Below are 26504 nucleotides of genomic sequence, written 5' to 3' on the forward strand. Positions count from 1 at the left end.
CATGGGTTGATCATTACCTTCCACCTAACTTTGACGCCTCCCTCCTGTTACCCTAATACACCCTTTCCCACGACACCATTGTTAATTAGGTTGGGCCAGATTTCTCCCCCCGGCGATGTTTCCCTTCCACTCTCCCCCCCTTTTTTTCTTTTCCCGATCTTCTCTTCTTCCCCCTCCAAAGTTCACCAAACTTATAGTGCTACATCCCTAGGACAAATGACCAGTACAAGGCCTACCAAGGCTATAAACCTCTTGTAAGGACTATGTGTCATTATCCGTTCAGTCCCTATCTCTCCCGTAATCCCTACTCTGTTCACGTTTTTTCCCGTTGATGTTGTATTCTTTCCTCATTTACCAGTTATTTAATGGATGCAATGTTTGTCATGGAATGGAGGGGGTGCTGTCTCCCTTGCCCCTTTAGGCACAGCTTGTTCCCTTTTGGGGTGCCTGAGGATGTGTGACAGCTTAGATATTGCCCCTTCCAACCCGCACTACTGCAACTATCAATGTTTTTTTTAGTTAACCTGCACCAATTGTTACTGTATCCATAATTGTACATTTCTTCTATACACCTGTAATCAATACAAGTTGTAACAGATAATGTTCATTTTCTTTTGGATGTTCTTCCCCTTTTTTCTTTGTAAACACTAATAAAATGATTATAACAAGAACAGAAGTATATTGATAGATTGGCCACTGTTAAACCACAGTGGCCACTTACAGATCCTAATTCATCTGGTCCTGAATCTAAAGCCCCGTACACACGTACCGATCGTCGGCCGAACGATCGGCCGTCTTTTGTCCAGGGCTGTCGTGTCTGTTGAAAACTGCAAAAGACTGCACACGAATTTTGTCGGCCAACAACAGCCGACTGCAGAAGTGATGTCATGTGATGGTTAACTTTCTTTGTCTTTTTTCTTCTCTGAGCATGCCCAGTCTTGCTAATCTGCTGTCTGTCGGCCGAAATCTGTACTGACTGGCGAACAATCGGCCGTTCTGGTGTTGGCCAACAAAAATTTTAATGCCTGTGCGACAGATTCTCTTCGACCGAAAATGCGCTTTCGGCTGTCGGAAGCATCATACTAACAAGCCTACAATCGGCCGATCGGTCGTCAGCCGAATATTTGCGGCCGACAATCGGTACGTGTGTACGGGGCTTAAGTCCATAAGGCTGGTTTCACACTGCTGTACTGAGATTTGACCGCAGCGCAGGTGTACCCGCGGTTTTTGTGTGATAAACCTGTGGTTTCCCATAGACATTCTATTAGGTCACATATTTATGCTGCGTTCTCTAAAAGCGCACCAAAGATGCAGCAAGCAGGACTTTTGGTGCACTTTAAAAAAAAAAAAAAAACGTATCAAAGTGCTCAACCTAATAGAAAGTCTATGGTAAGCTGGGAGTTAACCGCACAAAAAAACGCAGGTACACTTACTGCCAACCTGCAGTGCCGCAATGTGAAACCACCCTAAGAAAGAGAAATCCAAAAGCATGAAATAAACAGAAAGTAGCAAGATGCACTTTTTTTTCAAGCACTGTACAAAAGTCGATTTAATCATTCCTAATTGTAGCCAGGTGTGCAGTTGCGGTGTGACCAACTTGCAGTGCTGAGTATTGACCAGAAGGTGGTGAAGACTCCAGGCTGATTTTGTTACATCACTGTAGCTGATTGTCAATATGCAGATAGAACCTACTCATGTGATACAATGAGCACAAAGACTCTCTGCTGCTAATATCTGCCACCACACATGAACGACAGTAATATAATCTCTCAGATCTGTTATATTTGTAACAGGCATTGCCTTTATCCATTGCTTCAAATCTTTTAACCGGCCTGTTCCAGCTGTGCTGAGTTCGATAATTTATTTTCCTATTAATACAGTTTTAAGAAAGAATCTTTCATTAGAATTACACTTAAGGAAGACGCCTCTGAGGTCTCAAAAGGCTGATTTACTTTGATTTCATCTTTGAAGAATCCTCATGACGATCCATTAAAAGTTGCATAAAATGAAGAAAGGAGGATTAGCTGAAAGGACTGATCTCAATATGAACAGTAATATTTCCTATACGCAATGTAAATATGTTTTTATTTTTTCCATTTACCAGTCTAGCCTTAAAGTGACACTGAATAGCCTAAAGGCCCGTACACACGTACCGATCGTCGGCATACAAACGTCGGTGGACGAAGGATCTGCCGATTGTACGCGTGTTAGTATGGTGCCTCCGACAGATGTCTGCGCACAATCCGCGGACAAAAGTCTTTCTTGCAAACATGAAAATTTTTGTATGCCGACACCAGAACGGACGATTGTTCGCCTGTCAGTACACAATTCGGCCGACAGACCGCAGATTTGCAAGACTGGGCATGCTCAGAAAATAGAAAACACAGGGAAAGTTAACCATTACATGACATCACTTCTGCAGTCGGCGGACAAAATTCTTGTGCTGTCCTTGTGCTGTCTTTGCACTTTTCAGCAGACACCGACATCCCGGGGAGAAAAGAGGAACATTTGTAAGCCGACCATCGGTACGTGTGTACGGGGCTTTAGTCTGCAAAAGTAATCCATACACATACACTCAGTGCAGAGTTCTGGGGCGTGCTACACACAAAGTGCAGAGTTCCAGGAGTGCGCTACACACAGAGTGCAGAGTTCCAGGAGTGCGCTACACACAGAGTGCAGAGTTCCAGGGTGTGCTACACACAGAGTGCAGAGTTCCAGAGGGTGCTACACACAGAGTGCAGAGTTCCAGAGGGTGCTACACACAGAGTGCAGAGTTCCAGGGTGTGCTACACACAGAGTGCAGAGTTCCAGAGGGTGCTACACACAGAGTGCAGAGTTCCAGGAGTGCGCTACACACAGTGTAGAGTTTCAGGGTGCACTACACACAGAGTGCAGAGTTCGATGGTGCGCTACACACAGAGTGCAGAGTTCGATGATGCGCTACACACAGAGTGCAAAGTTCGATGGTGCACTACACAGTACAGAGTTCCAGGGTGCGCTACACACAGAGTGCAGAGTTCCAGGGTGCGCTACACACAGTGTAGAGTTCCAGGGTGCACTACACACAGAGTGCAGAGTTCCGGAGGGTGCTACACACAGAGTGCAGAGTTCCGGAGGGTGCTACACACAGAGTGCAGAGTTCCAGGAGTGCGTTACACACAGAGTGCAGAGTTCCAGGAGTGCCCTACACGCAGAGTGCAGAGTTCCAGGAGTGCGCTACACACAGAGTGCAGAGTTCCAGGGTGCGCTACACACAGTGTAGAGTTCCAGGGTGCACTACACACAGTGCAGAGTTCCGGAGGGTGCTACACACAGAGTGCAGAGTTCCAGGAGTGCACTACACAGAGAGTGCAGAGTTCTAGGGTGCTACACACAGTGTAGAGTTCCAGGGTGTACTACCCACAGAGTGCAGAGTTCGATGGTGCGCTACACACAGAGTGCAGGGTTTGATGGTGCACTACACAGAGAGTGCAGAGTTCCAGGGTGCTTTACACACAGAGTGCAGATTTCCGGGGTGTGCTGCACACAGGGTGCAGAGTTCCTGGGTGCGCTACACAGAGTGCAGAGTTCTGAGGTACGCTACGGGTTCTGAGGTACGCTACACACAGAGTGCAGAGTTTAGCCCTCTTCCACAGCTGCTTACTTCTGCATCCCCCATCCACATCTTACTTTCACCCCTCTTAAGCTCTGACCTCTGCATGCAACCCCCCCTTCTACTGCCCCCATCTTCTCCCCCCTTCTTAAAAGCTCCACCATCTTCCACATGTCTTACTTTTGTTGCTGTATTAAAGTGATTGTAAACGTTCACCTTGTAAAACAACCTATTCAGTTTAAAATAGAAATGAAAGGAAAATATTTTTGTATAGATAAAAAAAAAAAAACATTATAAAACCCCTTTTTCCTTTTTTTTTTTAAATAAGTGATCACATTCCCTCTGTTCTCAGTTGCATAAGAGCTGGGGGAGGAGAAGCACCAGCACACTGAGCTTCCCGATGAATGGCTGTGCAGGGGGGGGGGCAGGATTAGTCTGATCTTGGGGGGGAGGGAGAGCACACTGAGTTCCCAGCATAGCTACAGAACTGACAGGTGTGTTCTCCTGCTTAGTGTGGTCAGTTTTTAATAGGAAAGCAGAGGGACCAGCAGTAACACCAGGGATTTCACACAAAGGAAGCAATACAAAGGGAACAGGAGACTTTCTCCTACATGTATATGGTACAGCAGGCACATATCAGGAATATGATGGTTTGGGGTAAAAACGCTTTAAGATCAAGCACCCAGTTGGCTCTAGCTCCTCTCTGCACACTGTAGGTGGCTCTGCCTTTTCCACTTGGGGAGATCATCCAATGGGGGTGTTGGGATCTGTACTGCACCCTGGGCACCTCCCTTGTTCCCATCCTGTGCTCAGTGGGAGACACTCAGGAGATCAGATCTGTTGGAGCCACTGGGAGACAAGTGGTCACTTGTAAACACAGAAGCCGTACTTCTGTGTTTACAAGTGATAGTGGTGAGCAGAGAGCAGAAGGCCTGAGCCAGAGGTGATAGAACTGGGTTCAACCAAGTTCCAGCTTAATGGCCTACTTGTAATGGCCTCCGAGCTCCCAAATTCCTCTTATTCCCTCTCACTTCTGTTTTTTGAGAACGAGCAATGCACATTAATTTTGGTCATGTACACTGCTCTATGCACACTACAAATCCCATAGTCCATCTTGGGAGTGAACAAGAGAGGATGGCTACATTATACAGTAGGACCATTGAGAACAAATGTAGCCCCCCCCCCCTGAGAACAGGAAGTTGGATGGCAGCAGTAAAAAAAAGAAATTTGGTGATTTTAATTATACTGAGAGCACTAGAAGGTCTTTTTTAAGTTAAAGCGGAGTTCCGGCCTCGGGGGTCAAATTTAGATAAGAATACCCCCGGGACAGTCAGGGCTAGTACATTCCACAATGGATAGCCTCTGTACTGTCCCGGGTCGCACTTACCTTTTAGAAGAAATACTTACTGAAGGGGAATGACAGGACCTCTAACTAGTTGCTTGCAACCATTTTCTAGCGTGACCTGTGTCACGCCATTTTAATGCAGCTCTAACTTAAAATGAGTTATTTCATTAAAGATTGCTTTAAGTCTTTAGTTACAAGAACAATGAAACTTATAAGTCACCCCATGTTTTCAGTGTCTTGACACCTTAGATAAAGATACATTCTGTTTCCTTTGTTTCTAACACATTCACTTCCTCAATTTCTATTAAGAGCCATAGGGTTTAGACAAGGCATATTTTGCAATTTCTAACGAACATTTTGTATTAACTCATTGTTTAACTTTTGAGAGACTTGACTTTTTCTGAGAGCACTCTCCCCCCCTCCCAACTGTATTTCCTGTGACATTTTCTGTATAATAGTTACCCCACTTGCTGAATAAACTTAAGAATGCTTTTGACTGAACACTGGTTGCATGTGTCTTTTTCACAGGATAAAGCATTCTCCAGAGCTCTGCCTTTCTTTTACACAGAACAGAACTGGACTTTGCTATAAGTCAGGGACTTATATATATATTTAAGGTATCTAGGTATTTCAATAGAAAAATCACCTACACTTACCTTGAAAATTTCTTCTCCAGCGCTGCCATCTCGGATGTGGGCAGCTGAAGCCAGCGCGATCCTCTTCTCCCAGAATGCGCTGCACCGGCCCCGCTCGTCACTTCCGGTGTTGGCACGTCATCCCTGCACAGCTTCTGGGCATGCCCAGAAGCTGTTGGGCAGGGAATGCCACGCTTGCACCGGAAGTGATGAGCGGGGCCGGTGCAGGCGCATTGACTTCTGGGAGTGATGACGTGCAGCTCCCAGGAGTCATCGCAAGCCGGAAGTGACGGTGCGGGCCACGGCCGCCGAGGGAGGAAGTGGAAGGAAGGCGAGTAGATTTTCTTCAATATCAAGATAAGTGACCAAAAAAAAAAAATTGTGAGCATCCATTTCTTTTTCAGGTGGCCCCAAGATAAGTGACCAAAAAAAAAAAATTGTGAGCATCCATTTCTTTTTCAGGTGGCCCAAAATCAATTTTTTTCGATTTTGAGGCCAGAACTCCGCTTTAAGAATACATACTTGAACAGAATATTTTTTTCAAACCAGAGTTTAGTGTAACTTTGAGGTAAACCCATTCTTTTCTTTTATAGTCCGGACACTTTCAACCCCTTCCAGTCCAGGCCAATTTCCAGCTTTCAGTGCCGTCATAGTTTGAATGACAATTATTTGGTTGCAACACTGTACCCAAATTCAATTTTTATTATTTTTTGAGACAGATATCAATGGTCGAAAATTTTGAAAAAGAATTGTTTTTCTTAGTTCCTGTTTTAAAATTTTGCAAATAAATAATATTTTATCATACAGCTGAGCTAACATGTACTACATTTCTTTTGTAAAAATAACCAGTCAGTCAATGTATAATATTTATTCTGTGTAAAAGTTATAGAGTCTTCAAACTATGATTTTTGTTTTTTACTTCTTTTTGACATACTGTTACCAGAGCAGTGCAGTGTTACCATTGTAACACTGTAGTACTCTGGGGGAGGGGGGTGATCAGAGTTTTTTTTTTTTACTACACTGTGATTTCTTATTACAGTGAGTATCACTGTAATAAGCAATCATTAAAAGTTAAAATCGCGAAACCTAATATGCTTCTGTGATTGGTCACAGTTATTTAATGGTACGGGGCCACTGTGATTGGCCCTGGTACCATGTGATTGCTGTGACAGCTGTATTTACTACTGTTCATGTGGTTGTTTTGATTGGTCACAGCAACCACATGGTACCAGGACTGTTCATAGCAACTAGGGATGATCGAACGGTTCGGGTCGACCATCGGTTCGACCCGAACATTGACTGTACGAAATTCGGCCGAATTCCGAACTTTTTGCTGAAAAAAGTTCGGAATTCGGCAACCAGAACCGACCAAAATGCAATGGGACAGGAACTGGGCTTTAAAAGCCCGTGATTGGACCAGAAACATCAGTAAAAGCCAATTGAGGGGGCAGGAGGATGCTAGGAATGTGATTGGAGTGACTAGGGGGTCCAGAGGCCAATCATTAGTGAATACGCCCCCCCAGTATATAGGATAGCCCCGCCAAATCTCTAGCATTGTAATACAGGGGCTGTGGAAGAGAGTGGAAGCAGTTCTGTTACTCCTGCTTCAAAAGTGTCATTTAGCAATTATTAGTGTGAGGAAAGGGATATCTAGTGTAGTTAGGGTACTATTTTCCACTATAGTTAGATTCAATAATCTAGTTTCTGTAGGGAAAGTGTTAAGTGTCAGGGTGACCGTAGTGTAGTGTAGGGTGAACTGACTCTGACTGCTATGGCAGGGTGACCAAACTCTTCCATGTCAGGGTGACCGCCATAGAAAAAAGATTATTTGTATTAGAATTGCAGTAGAGCAGGGTAGTGGCTCCGCTACTTTCACACCTGGCCGTTTTTGTTGCAGGCGTTTATTGGGCTTTTTTGTGGACGTCTTTGGAGGCAGGCATGACATCTGTACTTCTGTGTAGGGGTTTATATACAGAAGTTCAGATGTTATGTCTGCCTCCAAAGACGCCCAAAAAATGCCCAAAAATACGCCTGCAACAACACACCTGGGCGTTTTTGTTGCAGGCGTCTTTTTGGGCATTTTTTGGGCATCTTTGGAGGCAGGCATAACATCTGAACTTCTGTATATGGGTATATATACACATACACACATATAGGTGTGAAAGTAACAGAACCCTATGCCTGCGCTAATAAAATTATTTGCAGGCATAGGGCTCCGCTCCTATCACACCTACTGTATATGTGTGTATGTGTATATATTACATATATGTGTGTGTGTGTGTATATATACCCCTGCCTCCAAAGACACCCAAAAAATGCCCAAAAAAATGCCTGCAACAAAAACGCCCAGGTGTGTTGTTGCAGGCGTTTTTTTGGGCATTTTTTAGGCGTCTTTGGAGGCAGGCATAACATCTGAACTTCTGTATAAGGGTATATATACACACACACATATATGTATTTATACACATACACACATATAGGTGTGATAGGTGCGGAGCCCTATGCCTGCAAATAATTTCATTAGCGCAGGCATAGGGTTCCGCTACTTTCACACCTATATGTGTGTATGTGTATATATACATATATGTGTGTGTGTATATATACCCCTACACTGAAGTTTAGATGTCATGCCTGCCTCCAAAGACGTCCACAAAAAAGCCCAAAAACGCCTGCAACTAAAAAGGCCGGTTGTGAAAATAGCGGACATGCTGCAGAGCTGAAACTTCACAGGTACTCCTTTTAGACCCCCCCAGACACTAAATCCAAAGAAATCTCATTTTTTTTTTTCAATAATTTTTTCAATAATTGGCTCTCTTTTAAAAACGACAATTTTTAAGAACTTTTTTGTGTAATTAATAGTCCCTGGGGCATGACCCAGAACCCTAGGCACTTTTTAGGGGCATTTATTGGGTTTTAGGGCTTCAAAATGATGTTTTTTGATTACTGAAGTTTGGGTCCCATTGATTTCAATGGGGTTCTGGAATCCAGAACTTTCGGGAAGTTCGGGTGTTCTGGTCGAACCGATCTTTTCAAAAGTTCGATCATCCCTAATAGCAACCTGGTACAATGATCGTGATCGGCCGTGTCCGCTGGACATGATGCATGCTCTAGAGAGCTCAGGGACAATGTTGGAGGATGTACGGGACCCGCATTGGCTCTGCTCCTGTCTGGCCATTTATGTGCTATGGTTGGAAGGGAGGTGGTGAAAGGCATTATAAACCTTCCTACCTGCATCTTGTGTTTTTCACCTTCATAAGATGTGGATTGATCATGTACTTTTCTGGTGTCATTTGTTGCCCTGTACGTAAATCATATAGTCAAGTAAATACGTCCGGTGTCAGAAATTTCTGTCTGTATTCAAACATGAGACATGGCACTGCTCAGGTAAATTAATGCCTATTTTTGGTCTGAGAACTGACACTTCCTGTGATGAAATGACATATCCCACATTCCCTGGGTCTCTAGGTCTAGTGCTCTGCAAGTGAACGCTATGCAGTTATTAGATCTGACACAGACAAATACAGAGAGATCACCATGCAGTGTTTTACCACATTAATGCCTCATACACACGATCAGATAATCGGACAACTTATCATTTGCATTTTGTTGCGTGATACTAGCATTGAATTCAACAATGCGCACTAAATGTATGATTTTTTTCATACGATTCTGGAAAAGCTTCCTGGTTGCGTAGCTACATATTGGATGGTGCAAAAATAAAACAATGGCAGCCAGGCCTTTTCTGGGTTATTTTCGTGTCTCTGATCATGCGTGGTCTTTGTCTATTGATTTTTAGCGGACGCATACTGTACTGATTAAACGATTGTCATTCGCTAGGCTATCGTACAACAAAAGTTTTCATGTTTGTCCCTTCAAATTTTGTTGGATGAAATGTCGTGATGGGTTGTCAAAAGCTGTGTACTAACGATGAGATTATCGTGCGATCAATTCTAAAACAGTTTTTTCGTACGATTATCTGATCATGTGTATGAGGCATTACAGTCCCACATTTGTGATTCCACACAGAGGAATTGATGATCCATAGATTGAATGCTGTGTGACCCGGAACATGAATTTACCTGTCCTCTGGCAAATAGGGACAAGGTAGGTCAATGAATACATGGACATATGGAGATTGATCAGCCAGGACACTACAAACTGTAAGAAAAACAAACAGCACAGGGAACTACACTAACAACAAAAACATTTGAAAGTGTATAATAGGGATAGACCAATATGTTTTTTTAGGGCCAATACCGATACCGATATTTTGGTCACAGCGTATCGGTATCGGCCGATATGGGCTGATATTTTGTACATTTAAAGCATTGAAAAATAAAGACAATTTTTGACACAAATCTCGTACTGAACATGTTAAATTTTGTTTAATACTTTATGGCTGGCTTGCTGGCACCCTGTGGTGGGTGGCTGGCTGACTGGCACCCTGTGGTGGGTGGCTGGCTGGCTGGCAACCTGTGGTGGATGGCTGGCTGGCTGGCACCCTGTGGTGGATGGCTGGCTGGCACCCTATGGTGGGTGACTGGCTGGCTGGCACCCTGTGGTGGGTGACTGGCTGGCTGGCACCCTGTGGTGGATGGCTGGCTGGCTGGCACCCTGTGGTGGGTGGCTGGCTGGCTGGCACCCTGTGGTGGGTGGCTGGCTGGCACCCTGTGGTGGGTGGCTGGCTGACTGGCACCCTGTGGTGGGTGGGTGGGTGGCTGGCTCAAGGGCTATGGGTGGCTGGCTGGTACAGGGCCTGTGGCTGGCTGGTACAGGGGCTGTGGGTGGCTGGCTGTCTGGCACCCTGTCTGTGGGTGGCTTGCTGTCTGGCACCCTGTTTGTGGTTGGTTGGCTGTCTGGCACCCTGTGGTGGGTGGCTGGCTGGCTGGCTGGTACAGGGCCTGTGGGTGGCTGGCTGGTACAGTGCCTGTGGCTGGCTGGTACAGTGCCTGTGGCTGGCTGGCTGGTACAGTGCCTGTGGCTGGCTGACTGGTACAGGGCCTGTGGCTGGCTGGCTGGCTGGTACAGGGCCTGTGGCTGGCTGGCTCGCTGGTACAGGGCCTGTGGGTGGCTGGCTCGCTGGTACAGGGCCTGTGGGTGGCTGGCTCGCTGGTACAGGGCCTGTGGGTGGCTGGCTGGCTGGTACAGGGCCTGTGGCTGGCTGGTACAGTGCCTGTGGCTGGCTGGTACAGGGCCTGTGGCTGGCTGGTACAGGGCCTGTGGGTGGCTGGCTATGGGTGGGTGTATGGTTGTGATACACTCCAGACGAGGCTGTCCAAGGCGAGGGAGGTGGCCTAAGAAGGCAGAATGACGTCACAAAAATATCGGCAATATTGGCCAGTTTCGGGGCCGATACCGATATATCGGGGAAAGGGCATATCGACTATGCCGATAATCGGCCTATTCCTAGTGTATAATGCCTTCGGGCTACAGTGGTGATCATTTCTGATATCTACATGAACAGAATACTAGAGGGAGAGGATAGAAATCATTACATGAAATGCTGCAAAACAGCAAGCAAAAAAGAATTTAAAGTCACATAAATCACACCACGATAATAATAATAAAGTATGTGCACTTACCAAAAATACATTTCAGATTCCTTTTTAAAAAAAAGCCTATCTGTCTTCACATGAAACAAAATGTTTGCAAAGTATTAGAGGAGAATTATAGAATGGATCATGGATCCTGCATCAAAGCGAAAGCAAACAGAAGTGTAATTGTTTTCTCAAAGGAAACATCTTAATCTTGCATATGTCTCTTTGAACATCATAGCAGTTTTCCCTTCTAAATTGTATATGCATGCAAATAAAGAGTTAGTGAAACTTGGTAACTGTAAGACGATTGATCTCATAGAGTAAGAATTAGATATACTACTAAGCACTTTATGAAAGCCATTTATACCCAGTTGGATAAGGAAGATTATACAGTATGCTAAATAACACGCTGTAAGCAGAAATTACATTTCCCAAAGGCGATAGTGTAGCTGCCACCTGCTGGTGAGATCTGGTATTGCATTTGTGAGGTCAGGCACTAATGTTGGATGAGGAGGGCTGGCTCACAGTCTCTGCTCTAATTAATCCCAAAGGTGTTTTATCGGGTTAAGGTCAGGACTTGGTGCATGCCAGTAATGTTCCCCCACCCCAAACTCACTCATCCATGTCTTTATGAACCTTGCTTTGTGCACTGGTGTGCAGTCATGTTGGAAAAAGAAGGGGCCATCCCCAAAGTGTTTCCACAAAGTTGGGAGCATGAAATTGTCCAAAATGTCTTGGTATGCTGAAGCCTTAAGAGTTCCCTTCACTGGAACTAAGGGGCCAAGCCCAACCCCTGAAAAACACCCCCACACCATAATCCCCCCTCCACCAAATGATTTGGACCAGTGCACAAAGCAAGGTCTGGCAGCAAAAGGGTTAATAAACAGGCAAAAAATTTGGGGGAGCATACCCATGTATTTCTAAAGCTGCTGCAGCTATGAACCAAAAGACATGTATATTAAAAAAGAATAGCGTGCAAATGCAAAAGAAATAACTACCAAATCTGAAGACAATCCATAAATAAAATGACGCAGTAGTGGGCTTGAGCACGATATGGCCATATGGTGGGACCAAACCCCCATTTTTATTTATGGATTGTCTTCAGATTTGGTAGTTATTTCTTTTGCATTTGCGCGCTATTCTTTTTTAATATACATGTCTTTTGGTTCATAGCTGCAGCAGCTTTAGAAATACATGGGTATGCTCCCCCAAATTTTTTGCCTGTTTATTATGTATTCGGTCTGACCAGACTATCGAGGTTGAGCAACCCTCCCCACCCCCCCACACACACCTGTACTCAATCAGTGTCCACCATCTAGTGGATATAGGAGGAGTCCCCTGTAGTGCATTTGCACATCCTTCCCAGCAAGGAGTATTATCTCCAAGGGTTAGGCTGGATTCATCTCTTTTTCATGGATAGTGTAGGACCCACTGATAATGGGGTACTTTGACGCAGTAGTGGGCTTGAGCACGATATGGCCATATGGTGGGACCAAACCCCCATTTTTATTTATGGATTGTCTTCAGATTTGGTAGTTATTTCTTTTGCATTTGCGCGCTATTCTTTTTTAATAAGCAAAAGGGTTAATGCAGTCTTCACATATCAGCTCAGCAAAACTTATTTGCAGCTCAGTGGCAATAATGAACACTATCAGTCTGTAAAAATTACAGTTGCCATTAACCAAACCTGAAGATTCCAATATAATTTTCAGTCATGCAAAACTCTGAGCTTCTCTCTTCTTTTCACATCTAAAGTGTTTAAAAATTGCCCTAGTTAAAATTTTATGGGAATATTTTTTTCTTTATTGGACTGCAGAACGAAGCAATTTCCTGCTAAGGCATGTCACTTTTAAAATGAAGGATATGAAATGTAAAAATAGAATTTCAAAATATGGAGGAGTGAACGATAACCATTTAGGTACACCACTGAGTGTGCTGCGGCACAGAGGAGCAGCTTATTCATAAATGGTTGATGAGCTGATCCTGTCTCAGTAAGCCCAAGGCTTTTTAGTATGGTCTGACTTATGCAAATAAATCCTTTAAAGAGCAATGAGGTTGAGAAGTTTTGCTAAAGAAAGCCAAGCAATAGCTAGTGGTAGCTTTGTAGTTGCACAGTTGTGGCATTAAACCAGCTGATCAGCAACCAATCAACCAGATCAAACAGATTTTGACTAAAGGCCCGTACACACGTACCGATCGTCGGCATACAAACGTCGGCGGACGAAAGATCTGCCGATTGTACGCGTGTTAGTATGGTGCCTCCGACAGCTGTCTGCGCACAATCCGCGGACAAAAGTCTTTCTTGCAAACATGAAAATTTTTGTCTGCGGACACCAGAACGGACGATTGTTCGCCTGTCAGTACAGAATTCGGCCGACACACAGCTACAAATCCCAACACGCATGATCAAACCAAATGAGTTCCCAGGAGAATTTTCTCTAGTAAACTCAACATTTTATTCAGAAAGAACTTTCGGCTCGCGGCAGTCCAAGAAATAGGTGAAATGCGGAGCACATGCTCATCTTGATAAATGTGAGAAGAAGGAAGATGCTGCTCATAATGCCATATTTTTCTAATAAAAAGGCATGTGTTCTGTTATGATGAAGATAATGTTTGTCTATTCTATCTGTTCTATCAAATTTTAGAATTAAATAATTTGAACTCTTCACCATTATTATTTTGTAAACAGCAAAGATCTAACTATTGATATGACCCTTTATTCTTGTATGAATTAATGTCTAAAACATATTTTTCAGGTTATGCACAATATTAAACATGTTAACAAATTCAGATAGGCCATTTTTTATTTTCATTTTCTTTATTTTTTGTATCTCAGCAAAAAAAACCAAAGAAAACATTAATACTTTCCGTATAACTAAACATAAAAAAGGTCCATTTGGACAAAATTAAACTAGAAACTGGCAAACAGGGGTAAAATAAATAATAGGGGGTTACAAAAATTAAAGTTGCTGGTAACTGAAATCAGGTTGCCATGAGGGCAGGTTTGGATCCTGCTGGCCATATTGCCACTGGCCATGTGGCATTTGGCGAGGTGGTGGGTGTTGTGGAGGTGGAGGGCACGGGTGCTCCTGGCATGCATGGCTGTGCTCAGTAAGTATGCCGTTTTCTGCGTTTTGCAGCACATCGAGGATAATTTTTCTGGCATACTGACACTGCCTGAGGTCCACCTTATCCAAAATTTTGGCCGTCATGTTGCCGAAGGACTCATTGGCCTCCGGTTTCCGACGTAGGGCTATGGTGGCCTCCTGTATGAATTCGTCTGTGATATCATCCACGTGCTTCCTCTTTTGCCTCCGTTTGGCAGGAGGAGGTGGTGGTGGAAATAGTTCCACAGGCTCCGCAGGCTCCCCAGGCTCCTGGCTGCAACCTGGCTCCTCCTCAGTGACACTTCCCTGTTGATGAAATGAACAATTGATTAGAATGTTATAGTGTATATAAAAAGTCATGTTTGTTATATTATTGTGAACAAATAGCAGACTTTACATACAGTGGCGTATCTAGGGTCTCCAGTGCCCTTGTTGAGGAGCTGTATTTGGCAACAACCCCCCCCCCCCAAGATCAATGTAAAACTGTAACCCACCCCCCAAAAAAAAAATTAAAGGGCATTAAAAGTTTCTAATTTGCCCCTTGTTTGCCCAGTGTAGAGCTCTCTAGTGGGCAATCATTGTCTCGGGTGTGAAAAAGAAAGAGAGGGTTGAGAGCTAGAGAGAGGGAGAGAAAGAGGGGGTGTGAGAGAGAGAGGAGGGGGTTGCAGAGAGAGAGGGGCCTGAACTTGCAGAGGGCTTGATGTAGGGCATTGAGGGTGAAGCAGTGCAGGGAAACAGGAATAAGGAAGCCACCTGCCTTGCTGACCCAGAGTGAGAGACCAGAGACATGGAAGCAAGGATGGATGGATCATTTGCAGGAGCTGTTAGTTTTGTATTAAAAAAGGTTGAGCCAGAGGAATGCTGAGGCTACAGCAGTGTTTGTTAGGACCAGAGGTGTGCTGGGGATGCAGCAGTGTTTGTAAGACCGGAGGTGTGCTGGGGATGCAGTGAGAGGCAGTCTCAGTCTCCTGGTCTTTTGGCTCAGCTGCTCTCAATGTTTTACACCTGAATGAAGCAGCTCTCAATGTTTTACACCTGCATGAATCCGCCTGCAAACTGGGGGTTCTGGGGTGTGCAGGCTGAGTGGATTGTTAAAATAAACACTAAAACAATGCCAATGTTTTTGTGACCCACCCCCCTTGGCCTGCGCCCCTGGCGGTTGCCTGTCATGCCAACCCCTTGCTATGCCCGTTTACATAAAGGGTCAATTATGGTTTAGCTTATAATTTTGTTACATGATTAAATTTTAGCAGACAATATATTGTGAAATGCCATACCTGAGTAAAACTCTCCTCCAGGAAATCCTCATCCTGGCTTGGATCTACAGACACTGAGCCCTCTGCCGAAGTCGAAGGCAGCGTAGAAATTGACGGCCTGGATTCCAAGGTGTCTGCCAGGAATCGCAGGTTATCATAGTACCACAGCCGTGGTACATGTACATTCCGTGCACCTGCTCCAGACTGGGTGGACTATTTTTTTTACCTCCCGCCTGTAGGCAGTGCGAATGCTGTTTATTTTTTTGCGTATATAATTAAAATTTGCCCCAGGACAGACTTGCTTGTAGAAGGCCACCAAATGTTCCATGGCCTGTTTTTTTAGTTTCTTATTTTTAGATTCTGCCGACTTCACTTGCCACAAACACGGCAGTTGCCTGTACTCATCAATGAAACTTATTAGAAAGTTGTGGCTGGTGTAATTGTCCACCATATTGCAGGACAGTATATGCCTGCAAGACACAACACAACACAAAACATATTAAAATAGCATGTATTTTGGCACATAATAAAGATATTCCTAATAAAAGCTGTATAGGGCCCAAAACACACACTTTCTATTAAAAGAGTCCTACCTTTGTTTGTGGGGAAAAGTCGTGATTCGCCGCTCGATCGTGCTCCAACCCTCGATATGTCCGCTAGCGAATCGTCGGCCGAACGAACTTGCGCCCTTTAAATACAGCGCAGGCGTCAACTCCTCCTCCAGTGGCAGGCTTGTGCAGGGGTGTGTACGTGCCGAAGATCAGGCCTACATGCGACACTCACACCTGAAGCAGAGGAACAATCGTTTTTTAATTACGAACCATGTCTCAACAATCTGGGAGCTCAATTAGTGTGGGCCGAAGTGATTGGGCCACCAGAAAATCAAGGGCTACACCCATGACAAAGGCAGAAATGGTGGAGATGGTCTCCATTTTAGAAAAAATGGACTATGATGGCAAGTTGGCAAATTACGATCGGCCCAATGCCAGGAAAGATGGCATCATGGATAAGGTGGTGGCCTGTTTGGTAAAAAAATTTGGTGTGGAGCGATCGAAAGATCAGATTCGTAAACGGTGGTCTGACCTGAAACACCGTGAGCAGGATCAGCTTTCCCAAATCCATCGGATTTTGAAAAAAAGTAAGTTTTATTTATTTTTTTTTTTTTTAATCATGCAATATGTTTTTTATAATTTGGTGTATGTTGTATTAACATGTCTAGATTATAATGTCTATGTAAAAAGTTAGATTACTCATTTTAGTTGTCATGTCGTGATTTGATCGATCTATTGTTGATGTTTTAGTATATGACATTAAAAGTCAGGAAGCCATAGTTAAAAATATATGTATTGTGTTGCAACGAACGTTCTTTCCTGCACGAATCTTCTCAGCAAACATTCCTATTAATCACAGATTATTATTCAAACCTTTAAATAGGAGAAAAACGTAAACTCCGTGCCAAACAATGGGAAAGGAGGAGGAGAAGTTTGGCAGCTCCATCGGCAGTTGTGGAAGAAGAGGAGGACATGGGCCCAGATGGTGGCACAGATTCGACTAAAGGTAATTGGTTCCTATGCACTGTCAAACATTAATGTACCATATTTTTCGTAGATAACCATGTACATGTCTTCATATTTGTTACTGAAAGAGCTATCAAGCAGGGCACCATGTCCTAACAAATGTACCTCTTGTGACTTTTATGATATGGCCAATGTTTTGTATTATGTAGATGAAGACATTATGCCTGAGGTTATTCTGGTGGAGCCAACAAGTGACCAGACACCAGAACAACAAGAAGGTTGGTAGTCACAGATTTTTGTGTAGTGGGATCATAGAAATATGTGTATTTGCAATGATTGTTTAACCTTATATTCTTGTATTCCCTTACAAATTTACATTGCAGATGTTGCATCATGCCAGGATGTGGCATCCCCAGCCAGCTCAGAACCCAGATCTCCTGGCAACTTGCCAAGCAGCGTGGAAGCCACTTCCCAAAATCTTGAGGATCCCGGACCAAGTGTCCAAGAGCCAATTGTGTGCCCACGTAGGTTTTTTCAGAATGATTTTTATCAGTGTTATTTTTAGCCTCCAATTTACAACACTAGTTCCCTATGGGAGCCTCTTTATTTGAATGGAAGTCGCACCGTAAGTCGGATCAGGATGCTCTGACTTGCGGGGCCACTTGCGTTGTGAAGATTTTTGAGGGGGAACTACACCAAAAAATTGAAGAACCCACCGTGGGTGTCCCCCCCAAGTTCACAACCCGGCCTTTTGTGTGTGGTATTGAGTTTGAGGGTATGCCCACAACAAAAAAACAGCGTTGGTTACCCCCAAAACCCCTACCAGACCCTTATACAAGCATGCAGCTTGTCAGGCCAGGAAAGAGAACGAGCAAGCGGAACAAACACCCCCTGGACCACAGCAGGACACATGCCCTCAACATGGGGGGGTTTTGTTGCTTTGGGCCAGGGGGCCTCTGCACCGCACACCCAAAAGCACCTTACTCCCATGTAGAGGAGGACAAGAGCCTCATCCCCACAACCCTGTCTGGTGGTTTTGGGGGGTCATGCGGCCAGGGGGTTCCTAGGACTTTGGAAGCAACCTTCAACAAAGGGTGGCCCCCAGATCCCGGACACCAATCACTGTGTGAATGGGTATGGGGTACATAGTACCCCTACACATTAACCACATAAATGGAAGTGTATGTGAATAACGACAGGAGACGTTTATGAATTGTTCTTAAATATCTTCATCCGGTCTTCTCCACTCTGCTCTTTGGATCTTCTCCTCTCCACTCTTCTGCTGTCCAATCTTCTGCTCTTATGTTGTCTGCTCTTTTGCCCTAGGCTCTTCTTCTTCCTCCTGTCCTCCTCCAATGCTGTTGCCGTGCATTTTGGCCGTCTCTGTTCTCTGTAGCTTAATATATATACATTACGACCATGCCCTCACAATGACGTCATCATGCGTTCACACCCCTAATGAATATATAGTAAGCTCAGGAGACCGGCAGAATCATCAGCAACAGGATCAGAGGAGGACAGGAGGAAGAAGAAGAGCCTAGGGCAAAAGAGCATAAGAACAGGGTAGGTATTAACTCGAGAGTAATTAAAAATAACCTGGACACCAAATGTTTCTCTATTATGACCTCATGTAGGTGATTCACATTGACTCAGTTGTATATTTTTTTACAGATCATGATTTACCTACTTGCACTTTAGCAAAACTAACCCGTGAGGCACTCCGATGTTGCTCAGACCTCGAGAAAATCAAGGAAACAGCAACGGCATTGCAATCAAAAATGCGAGATTTTGTCGACATGATTGCCAAATTTTAAAAAGTTTTAAAGACATTTTTTATGTTTTTATTGGTTCCTTTTCTTACAAAAGTTTTGTAATATTTTATGATATCTTGATGGCACTCAGTTGTTAAGAGTGTACCCACGTTTGGGAAAAAAACTTGAAAACACCCTAACCCTAACCCTAACCCTGTGAATGTTTTGAAAAAAAAAATTTGTACATTCAACAATGTGTGTTCCATTCTTTTTTTGACATTCGTTGGGGGGTCGAGATCTAAAGCTGTGTAAAGAAGCATTACATGTATGATGGCTGTCCTATTCCCACATTTACATGTTAATGAAAGCATTTTGGACACTGCCATATGCGAGTTGCTGGAGGTGTCAATGAAATGTTAAAGATCCCAACCGTTTATACGCATATCACAGTGCGATCTGACATTTCATACAGGATTGGATCATACAAGTGTGAACGACTGTGCAATCCTATCCTGATGCAGCTGAATAAATGCATCATGTGCGACTTTTGTGCGAGTGTAGTGCGAATTGAGACATACACTTTGTATGGCTACATTCACACTGAACACGCACACAAGTCGCACATGACCCTTTATTTCTGATGTATCAGGATTGGATGGCACAGTTCTTCAGACTTGTGTAATACAATCCTGTGGAAAAAGTAAGTGGTGGGTCACCCTTATGCGATGCAGGAAGGATGCAAAGTCGCAGACTTCCCACATTGCATAAGTGTGACTCAACACTCAAGGTACTAGCAGTCCTAGGATTCAATATGGCATTGATATTGGCAGTGTAGGGAGATCAGTGTAATCTATAGTGTATTGCTTGTTCGTTGCTCTAGTTCACTTTCCATTACTTATATATATAACACTTTGAGATGAACAATGATCAAGTTTCACATAACACTGACATATCCTAACATTGGTGGGCAGTGAGAAGGATGTCATAAATGAACACAACATAACAGGTGTAGGTACGTTGTTAATACCCTAATGTATTATATTAAATATATACTATGGACAACTTCTGGACAAGAACCACCAATGTAAGGTGACATTAGATGAACCATGGGTGTGACCTAGTTCTCAATGTGACAGGGTTTGTGTAAATTTTGTGGGGTGCAGAAGGCCCTTGTATTTACACCACTGGCTCAAAAATAACACATGGCCATCATCACTTTGGATCAGCTGGTGAGAGACTACAGTAAAGAAACACACTGATGAATGTATTAACCCTTCCAAAGTCACACATATATAACACATGATTAACCCAAATAATTGTGTTTGGCATATGTGCCCAAATGATTAGAATCCACAATACTGAATCATTGCAATTTTTTTTTAATGTGTTGAAAAATAATATATCTCTGACATTTATCTTGTGTGTCCAATCTTTAACAAGATTAATGGGTGTGTGACAGTGATTGCTGCCAGGACACAGCTCCTCTCCCCACGAAATAGTCCAGATATTCCTGGCGGATCTGACGGGCCCTGTGTGATGCCAATGCTGACCGTCCAACTTCCATTGACGTCATGGACTCCACTTGGTTAGAAGGTTGGGCCTCTCCACTTGTACCTGGCATAGCAGGGTCAGTATCCAGTTGCTGCAATACATAATTTTGTGCATTCCTGCGTAGGAAGTTGTGCAAAATGCAGCAACACAAGACCACATTATCCACTTTGTACAGTGCCAGGTTTATGGACGTCAGGAATATCCGGAACCGGTTGGCCATTATCCCGAAGGCATTCTCCACAACTCTGCGAGCTCTGGACAACCGGTAGTTGTAAATCCTTTGGTCTGGGGTGAGGTTCCTCTGAGGGTAGGGCTTCATGAGATGCTCCCCAAGCGCAAAAGCCTCATCTGCAATAAACACAAAGCTCATACCCTCAACAGTTTGCTCCCTGGATGGCAGGTTCAGAGTGCCGTTCTTTAGACGACGAGCGAACTCCGTCTGATCAATAACTCCCCCATCCGAATTGCGGCCATTTTTGCCAATATCCAAAAAAATAAACTCATAGTTTGCATTAACTATGGCTAGCATGACTATACTAAAAAAACCTTTATAATTATAAAAAAATGTGCCGGAATTCGGAGGGGGGACAATGCGGACGTGCTTCCCATCAATAGCACCCCCACAATTGGGAAAATTCCACTTCTCCAGAAATTGATCAGAAATCTCCAGCCATTGCTCTGGGTTTGAAGGAAACTGTGGGGAAAAAAAAAAAAAAAAAATTAGTGCTTGAGCACATCACATTATTAATTACACACACAGTTGTCTGTTAAATGCTTATGCAACTTGCTAAAAAAATAAACAACAGGAAGGCAAAGGTTTGGATATGGGGATGTAACATCTACATACATTTATTTTCAACCTCCTATTGTTCTTATATTGTAAAGGGCCATACACACTAGAAGATTCTCTGAAGACTTTTTCGTGCAGATTTACCTTTTCTATGTAGTGCAAGGGCCTACCAGATTGCATAGGATTTGAAAGTGTTTGTTGGACCTCATATTATTTGGTTTTGGTAAATCGGAAGGATAAATTGTTCTGACAATCTTCTAGTGTGTATGGCCCATTATACTCACCAGCTAGAGCTGAGATTTACAAACTACGGCCCTCCAGCTGTTGCAGAACTACACATCCCATGAGGCCTTGTAATTCTCTGACATTCACAGACATGACTAGGCATGATGGAAATTGAAGTTCGTGAACAACTGGAGGGCCATAGTTTGAAGACCTCTGAACTTGAGCTTTGGTATATGCTGACTTTGAGATTTAGCATGTGGGTGGGGGATGGGTAAGTAAAACTGGGCATTTATACATCAATAAGGGCTTGTGGTCAGTGAAGGTTTTAACATCATTACATAAACATACAGAATCATAGGTGGGAATGGATGGACTGATGTATTTTAGATAAATCATTAACTAGGTACTAAAACATTGGCCAAGGAATAATTGTTTGAGGGAAAGCAATAAAATTTGAAAAATTCGACATACTGTTAACAGGCAATGCGTTTAGGGACACATAGGAGAGAATGGTGGGGTGGTTAGTGGGTAATTTTACAAATGGTTAAAGATAATCTACATCTTTACTACTATGTGCATGCGGACAGAGGGTAGTTTACAAATAATGGCCTGTGTCAATTGCTGTACATCCAAAAACATCATAATTCGGGTGAAACTAGTAATACATGTAATGTAATGTAAAAAATCAAACATACCTTGATATAGTCCTTCTGCAAGACCTTGATGATGGCAGAGCAGGTCTCAGGGATGATGACTCCAAGTGCTTGGGGGGAGATGCCTGTGGTGAACTTCAGATCCTGCAGGCTTCTCCCTGTTGCAAGATACCTCAACGTCGCAATTAACCTTTGCTCAGGAGTAATTGCAACCCGCATACAAGTATCCTGCTTCAGAATATAGGGGGACACCAGGGCAAGAAGACGGTAAAAGATGGGATCCGTCATCCTCAAATAATCCCTGAAGTCATCAGGATTATTTTCCTGGAGCTCCCTCAGCAAGGACATATGAGAAAATTGATCACGGTTAAGCAACCAATTTTTCGTCCAGGAGGTCCGCTTCTTCTTCCTATTGCTCGTACGTCGTCTCAGAGCCAAAACTCCAACACTAACGACAGCAACGGACGAATTCACGGTCGCCATAATAAATTCTCGAACGATGTCTCGGAAAATAGCGAAATGTCGTCAACCAAACAAATGCTACCGAAATCAGCGCGAGATGCCCAGAAGGGTCACGGCCAAACACTCACTTCCTCTTTTGTAGCGGCGAACGTGCGTGGAACGTAGTGACGTCATTTTCTGTCGGAAGACAAATGTCCTGGGCAAGTTTTGAGCACTTTTCAACAGACAAACAACAAACACACCAGCCGCGAACATTTGTAGGACGTTCTGTCGGCCGACGATCGGTACGTGTGTACGGGGCTTTACCTGTACAGCAGTGGTGGCTGGTGAATGAAAACCAACACCCACATCAGTGGGACAGCTGGCTGGCAATCAAATCTACCACCTTCTACCTCCTCCCCCCTCCCGGGACGGACGGAGTGCTCTGCGCCCCGAACCCACCCTTTTTTGAAGACTATTAGAGCCTCTGGCTCTAATCATGTGCTTCCAAAAAAAAAATAAAAAAAATCCCCCATTGGAATCCATGCATCCGGCGCCCTGCATGTAGATTAGGGTGCCAGATGCATGGATAGGGGGAGCAGCGCCCCTGCGCCCCTAATAGACAGGCCGCCACTGCTGTATGGTCCCTTTCACAGGGGCTTTCCGAATGGATCTGCCTGTCATTTTTTCAGGCAGACCGGATCGGATGCTCCATGCAGCCCTATGGAGTGGCAGATGTCAGCGGAGACATCTCCGCTTACACATACTGCTATCCAATCCAATCCTGTCCGTGAAATCCAGACGGATGGAACCCCTATTTGCCATCCATCTGGTGGATCGGATAGGATCAGATGGGAACGGACAGGCGGTCCATTCTCATCTTATCTCCCATAGAGAACAGCAGGGATCTGACAGCTCAGTCTCTGCACACAGAGCGGAGACGGAGTTGTCATCTGCCTGCCCAGCGGGTATCGGCGGATCGATCCCCCACTGAGAAGAACGGACTCTGTCGGGCGCACCGCCCATGTGAAAGGAGCCTTAGGGTCTGTTCACACGGGCTTTCCGCCCTGCGGACTTCGTTTTGCTCAGCCGGGATCGATCCGCCAATCCCCGCTGAGCAGGTAGACGACAGGTCCGACACAGCTGAATGTGCGAGGCGGAGCTGTCAGAGCCCCGCTCTCCTCTATGGGAGATCAGGTGAAAATGGACCACCTGTCCTTTTTCATCGGATACGATACGATCCTCCAGACGAATGGAAAATTTCATCCGTCTGTATTTCATGGACAGGATCGGATCAGATAGCACTGCCTGACATCCTCTGCTCCATAAGGGGTGCATGGAGCATCCAATCCGGTCCACCTGAAAAAGTGACAGGCAGACATGATCGGAAAGCCTGTGTGAAATGTGAAAGGACCCTTAAGCCTTGTACACGCAATCAGATTATTGGACAAATTTTCTTTAGTTTTTTGTTGCATGTTAGTCTCATATGGAAAGTAAAGAGGTTACTTCCATACGAAAATTCTCCTACGACAGAATTCAACTTCAGAAGTGATGTCAGTGTTGAATTGTTTTGTATGTGTTCTTTAGTTTCCGAGCATGCTTAGTCTTGCTCTTATGTTTTTTTCGGACGAAAACTATACTAATTAAACGAATATCAAATGTTGTGTTCATGTATGATGAAAATTTTATAGCCTGCACATCCAGTTTTTGTTGTACGAAAATTCATAATCCCCTGTCGAAAGCACTATTCTAACGATCTGAAAATCAGCTGATCGTTTGTCGGAATGGGGCCAATTACGATAAGCTGCAGGAGAACTTAATGGGGTTCACTACGATTAGCTGTGGTAGATTCAATGGGGTTCCCTTTGATTACCTGCAGGCATGTGATCGTTCATGCAGTGATTACCCGGGCCGTGAATTATCGGCCCTGGATTCAGACAGGGACGATCATTCGCAAGTTGTCAATGTATGAGTGAGTACATGTGATTGTTCTCAGATAGTTGCAGGAGCTGTTAGCATCCCATTGCTTTCAATGGGGTTTCCTGCCCTCAACTAATTGCACCCGCTGGGTCTCCAGCAGCTAATCACACATGGCCCCATTCACAAGTTCTAAAATCCCTTTCTTGGAGTGCAATACAGGACACAGGAGACTTAAAAATGTAAGTTCATCTTATAGAAAAAATAATAAATACACATATTTTCGCAGGTAAAAAAATTTGCATTTATTCGTTTTTCCTTTCAGAGCCTGTAAAGCATTGGTGTCATGCAGCCCTGTCAGTATATCTGTGTACCTGTACATTCCATACGGCCAGACAGATACACTGACAGGAAGAAATCAAAGAACTACCCCACAGTGCCATGGCAGATCATTGAGAACTACAAGCCGACAACTGCAAAGGATGCCGGGGCTTGTAGTTCATTCACACACATAGCTGTGTAAATGAATGATGCGGCCGTGTGGGCAGAGCCAGGGCCGAGCTGGGAATAAAATTCAGCCCTGGAAATAATTTCATACCAGCCCCATGGTATACCGACCCAACAGCATTTTAAAGCACATTTGAAGAGTGTATTATATATACCTGTAGATAAGACAGATATGAAAGCATAAAGGGCTATATATATATATATATATATATATAAGAAAATTCTGGTTAAAAGTGGTGTAAAAGTGCGGGCATGGTACAGGAGGTGGTCATAGGCTGTGTGGGCATGGTACAGGAAATGTCAGAGGCTGCGGACATGGTACAGGAGGACATATCAGAGGCTGTGGGCATGGCACAGGAGATGCAGAGGCTGCAGACACGGTGCAGGAGATGCAGAGGCTGCGGACACAGTGCAGGAGATGCAGGGGCTGTGGACACGGTGCAGGAGATCCAGAGGCTGAGGGCATGGTGCAGGAGATGCAGGACTGCCGACATGGTGCAGCAGATGAGGGGGCTGCGGACATGGCAGGAGATGCAGGGGTTGCGGGCATGGTGCAGGAGATGCAGGGGCTGCAGACATGGTGCAGGAGATGCAGGGGCTGCAGACATGGTGCAACAGATGCAGGGGCTACGGACATGGCAGGAGATGCAGGGGCTGCGGGCATGGTGCAGGAGATGCAGGGGCTGCGGGCATGGTGCAGGGTTTGCGGACATTGTACAGGAGATGCAGAGGCTGCGGGCATGGTGCAGGAGATGCAGGGGCTGGGGACATGGTACAGGAGATGAAGGGGCCGCCGGGCATGGTGCAGGAGATGCAAGGGCTGCGGGCATGGTGCAGGAGATGCAGGGGCTGCGGGCATGATGCAGGGGCTGCGGGCATGGTACTGGAGATGCAGGGGTTGTGGGCATGGTACTGGAGATGCAGGGCTGTGGACATGGTACTGGAGATGCAGGGCTGTGGACATGGTACTGGAGATGCAGGGCTGTGGACATGGTACAGGAGATGTCAGAGGCTGTGGACATGATACTGGAGATGCAGGGCTGTGGACATGGTACAGGAGATACAGGGCTGTGGACGTGGTACAGGAAATGTCAGAGGCAGTGGACAAGGTACTGGAGATGCAGGGCTGTGGACATGGTACTGGAGATGCAAGGCTGTGGACATGGTACTGGAGATGCAGGGCTGTGGACATGGTACAGGAAATGTCAGAGGCTGTGGACATGGTACAGGAAATGTCAGAGGCTGTGGACATGGTACTGGAGATGTAGGACTGTGGACATGGTACAGGAGATGTCAGAGGCTGTGGACATGGTACTGGAGATGCAGGGCTGTGGACATGGTACAGGAGATGTCAGAGGCTGTGGACATGGTACTGGAGATGTAGGGCTGTGGACATGGTACAGGAGATGTCAGAGGTTGTGGACATGGTACTGGAGATGCAGGGCTGTGGACATATTACTGAAGATGCAGAGATGTGGACATGGTACTGAAAATGCAGGGCTGTGTGCAAAAAGGAGCAGAAAAATATTAGGTAAGGGGGAAGAGGAGGAAGGAGCTAACTAGGGATGATTGGATTTAACAAAGGGTTAATACAGGGTTACATAGGAATATATTTTATTAAAAATAATAAAAAATAAACTATAAAAACAACTTGTAAGGTCTCTTAAAAGGATGGTATAT

At 44.7% G+C, this 26504-nt stretch overlaps 2 protein-coding genes across 3 annotated transcripts in view; both read right to left on the bottom strand.

Annotated features, from left to right (window-relative positions):
• The window catches only part of LOC309545257 (cyclic nucleotide-binding domain-containing protein 2-like), a 525861-nt gene that overhangs the window by 346102 nt on the left and 153255 nt on the right, over window positions 1–26504 (bottom strand). The gene's annotated exons all lie outside the window — the stretch shown is intronic.
• On the bottom strand, window positions 1655–22178 carry LOC309546748 (putative nuclease HARBI1; the record flags this gene model as incomplete). Its single annotated transcript, XM_082246442.1, has 4 exons — window positions 1655–1868; window positions 9652–9730; window positions 20355–20985; window positions 22002–22178. 4 exons carry the CDS (start codon window positions 22176–22178, stop codon window positions 1655–1657), a joined length of 1101 nt encoding a protein of 366 aa, XP_082102568.1.

The sequence above is a fragment of the Pelophylax lessonae genome (genome assembly GCF_965119305.1).
Source record: "Pelophylax lessonae genome assembly, chromosome: 2".
NCBI lineage: Eukaryota > Metazoa > Chordata > Amphibia > Anura > Ranidae > Pelophylax > Pelophylax lessonae.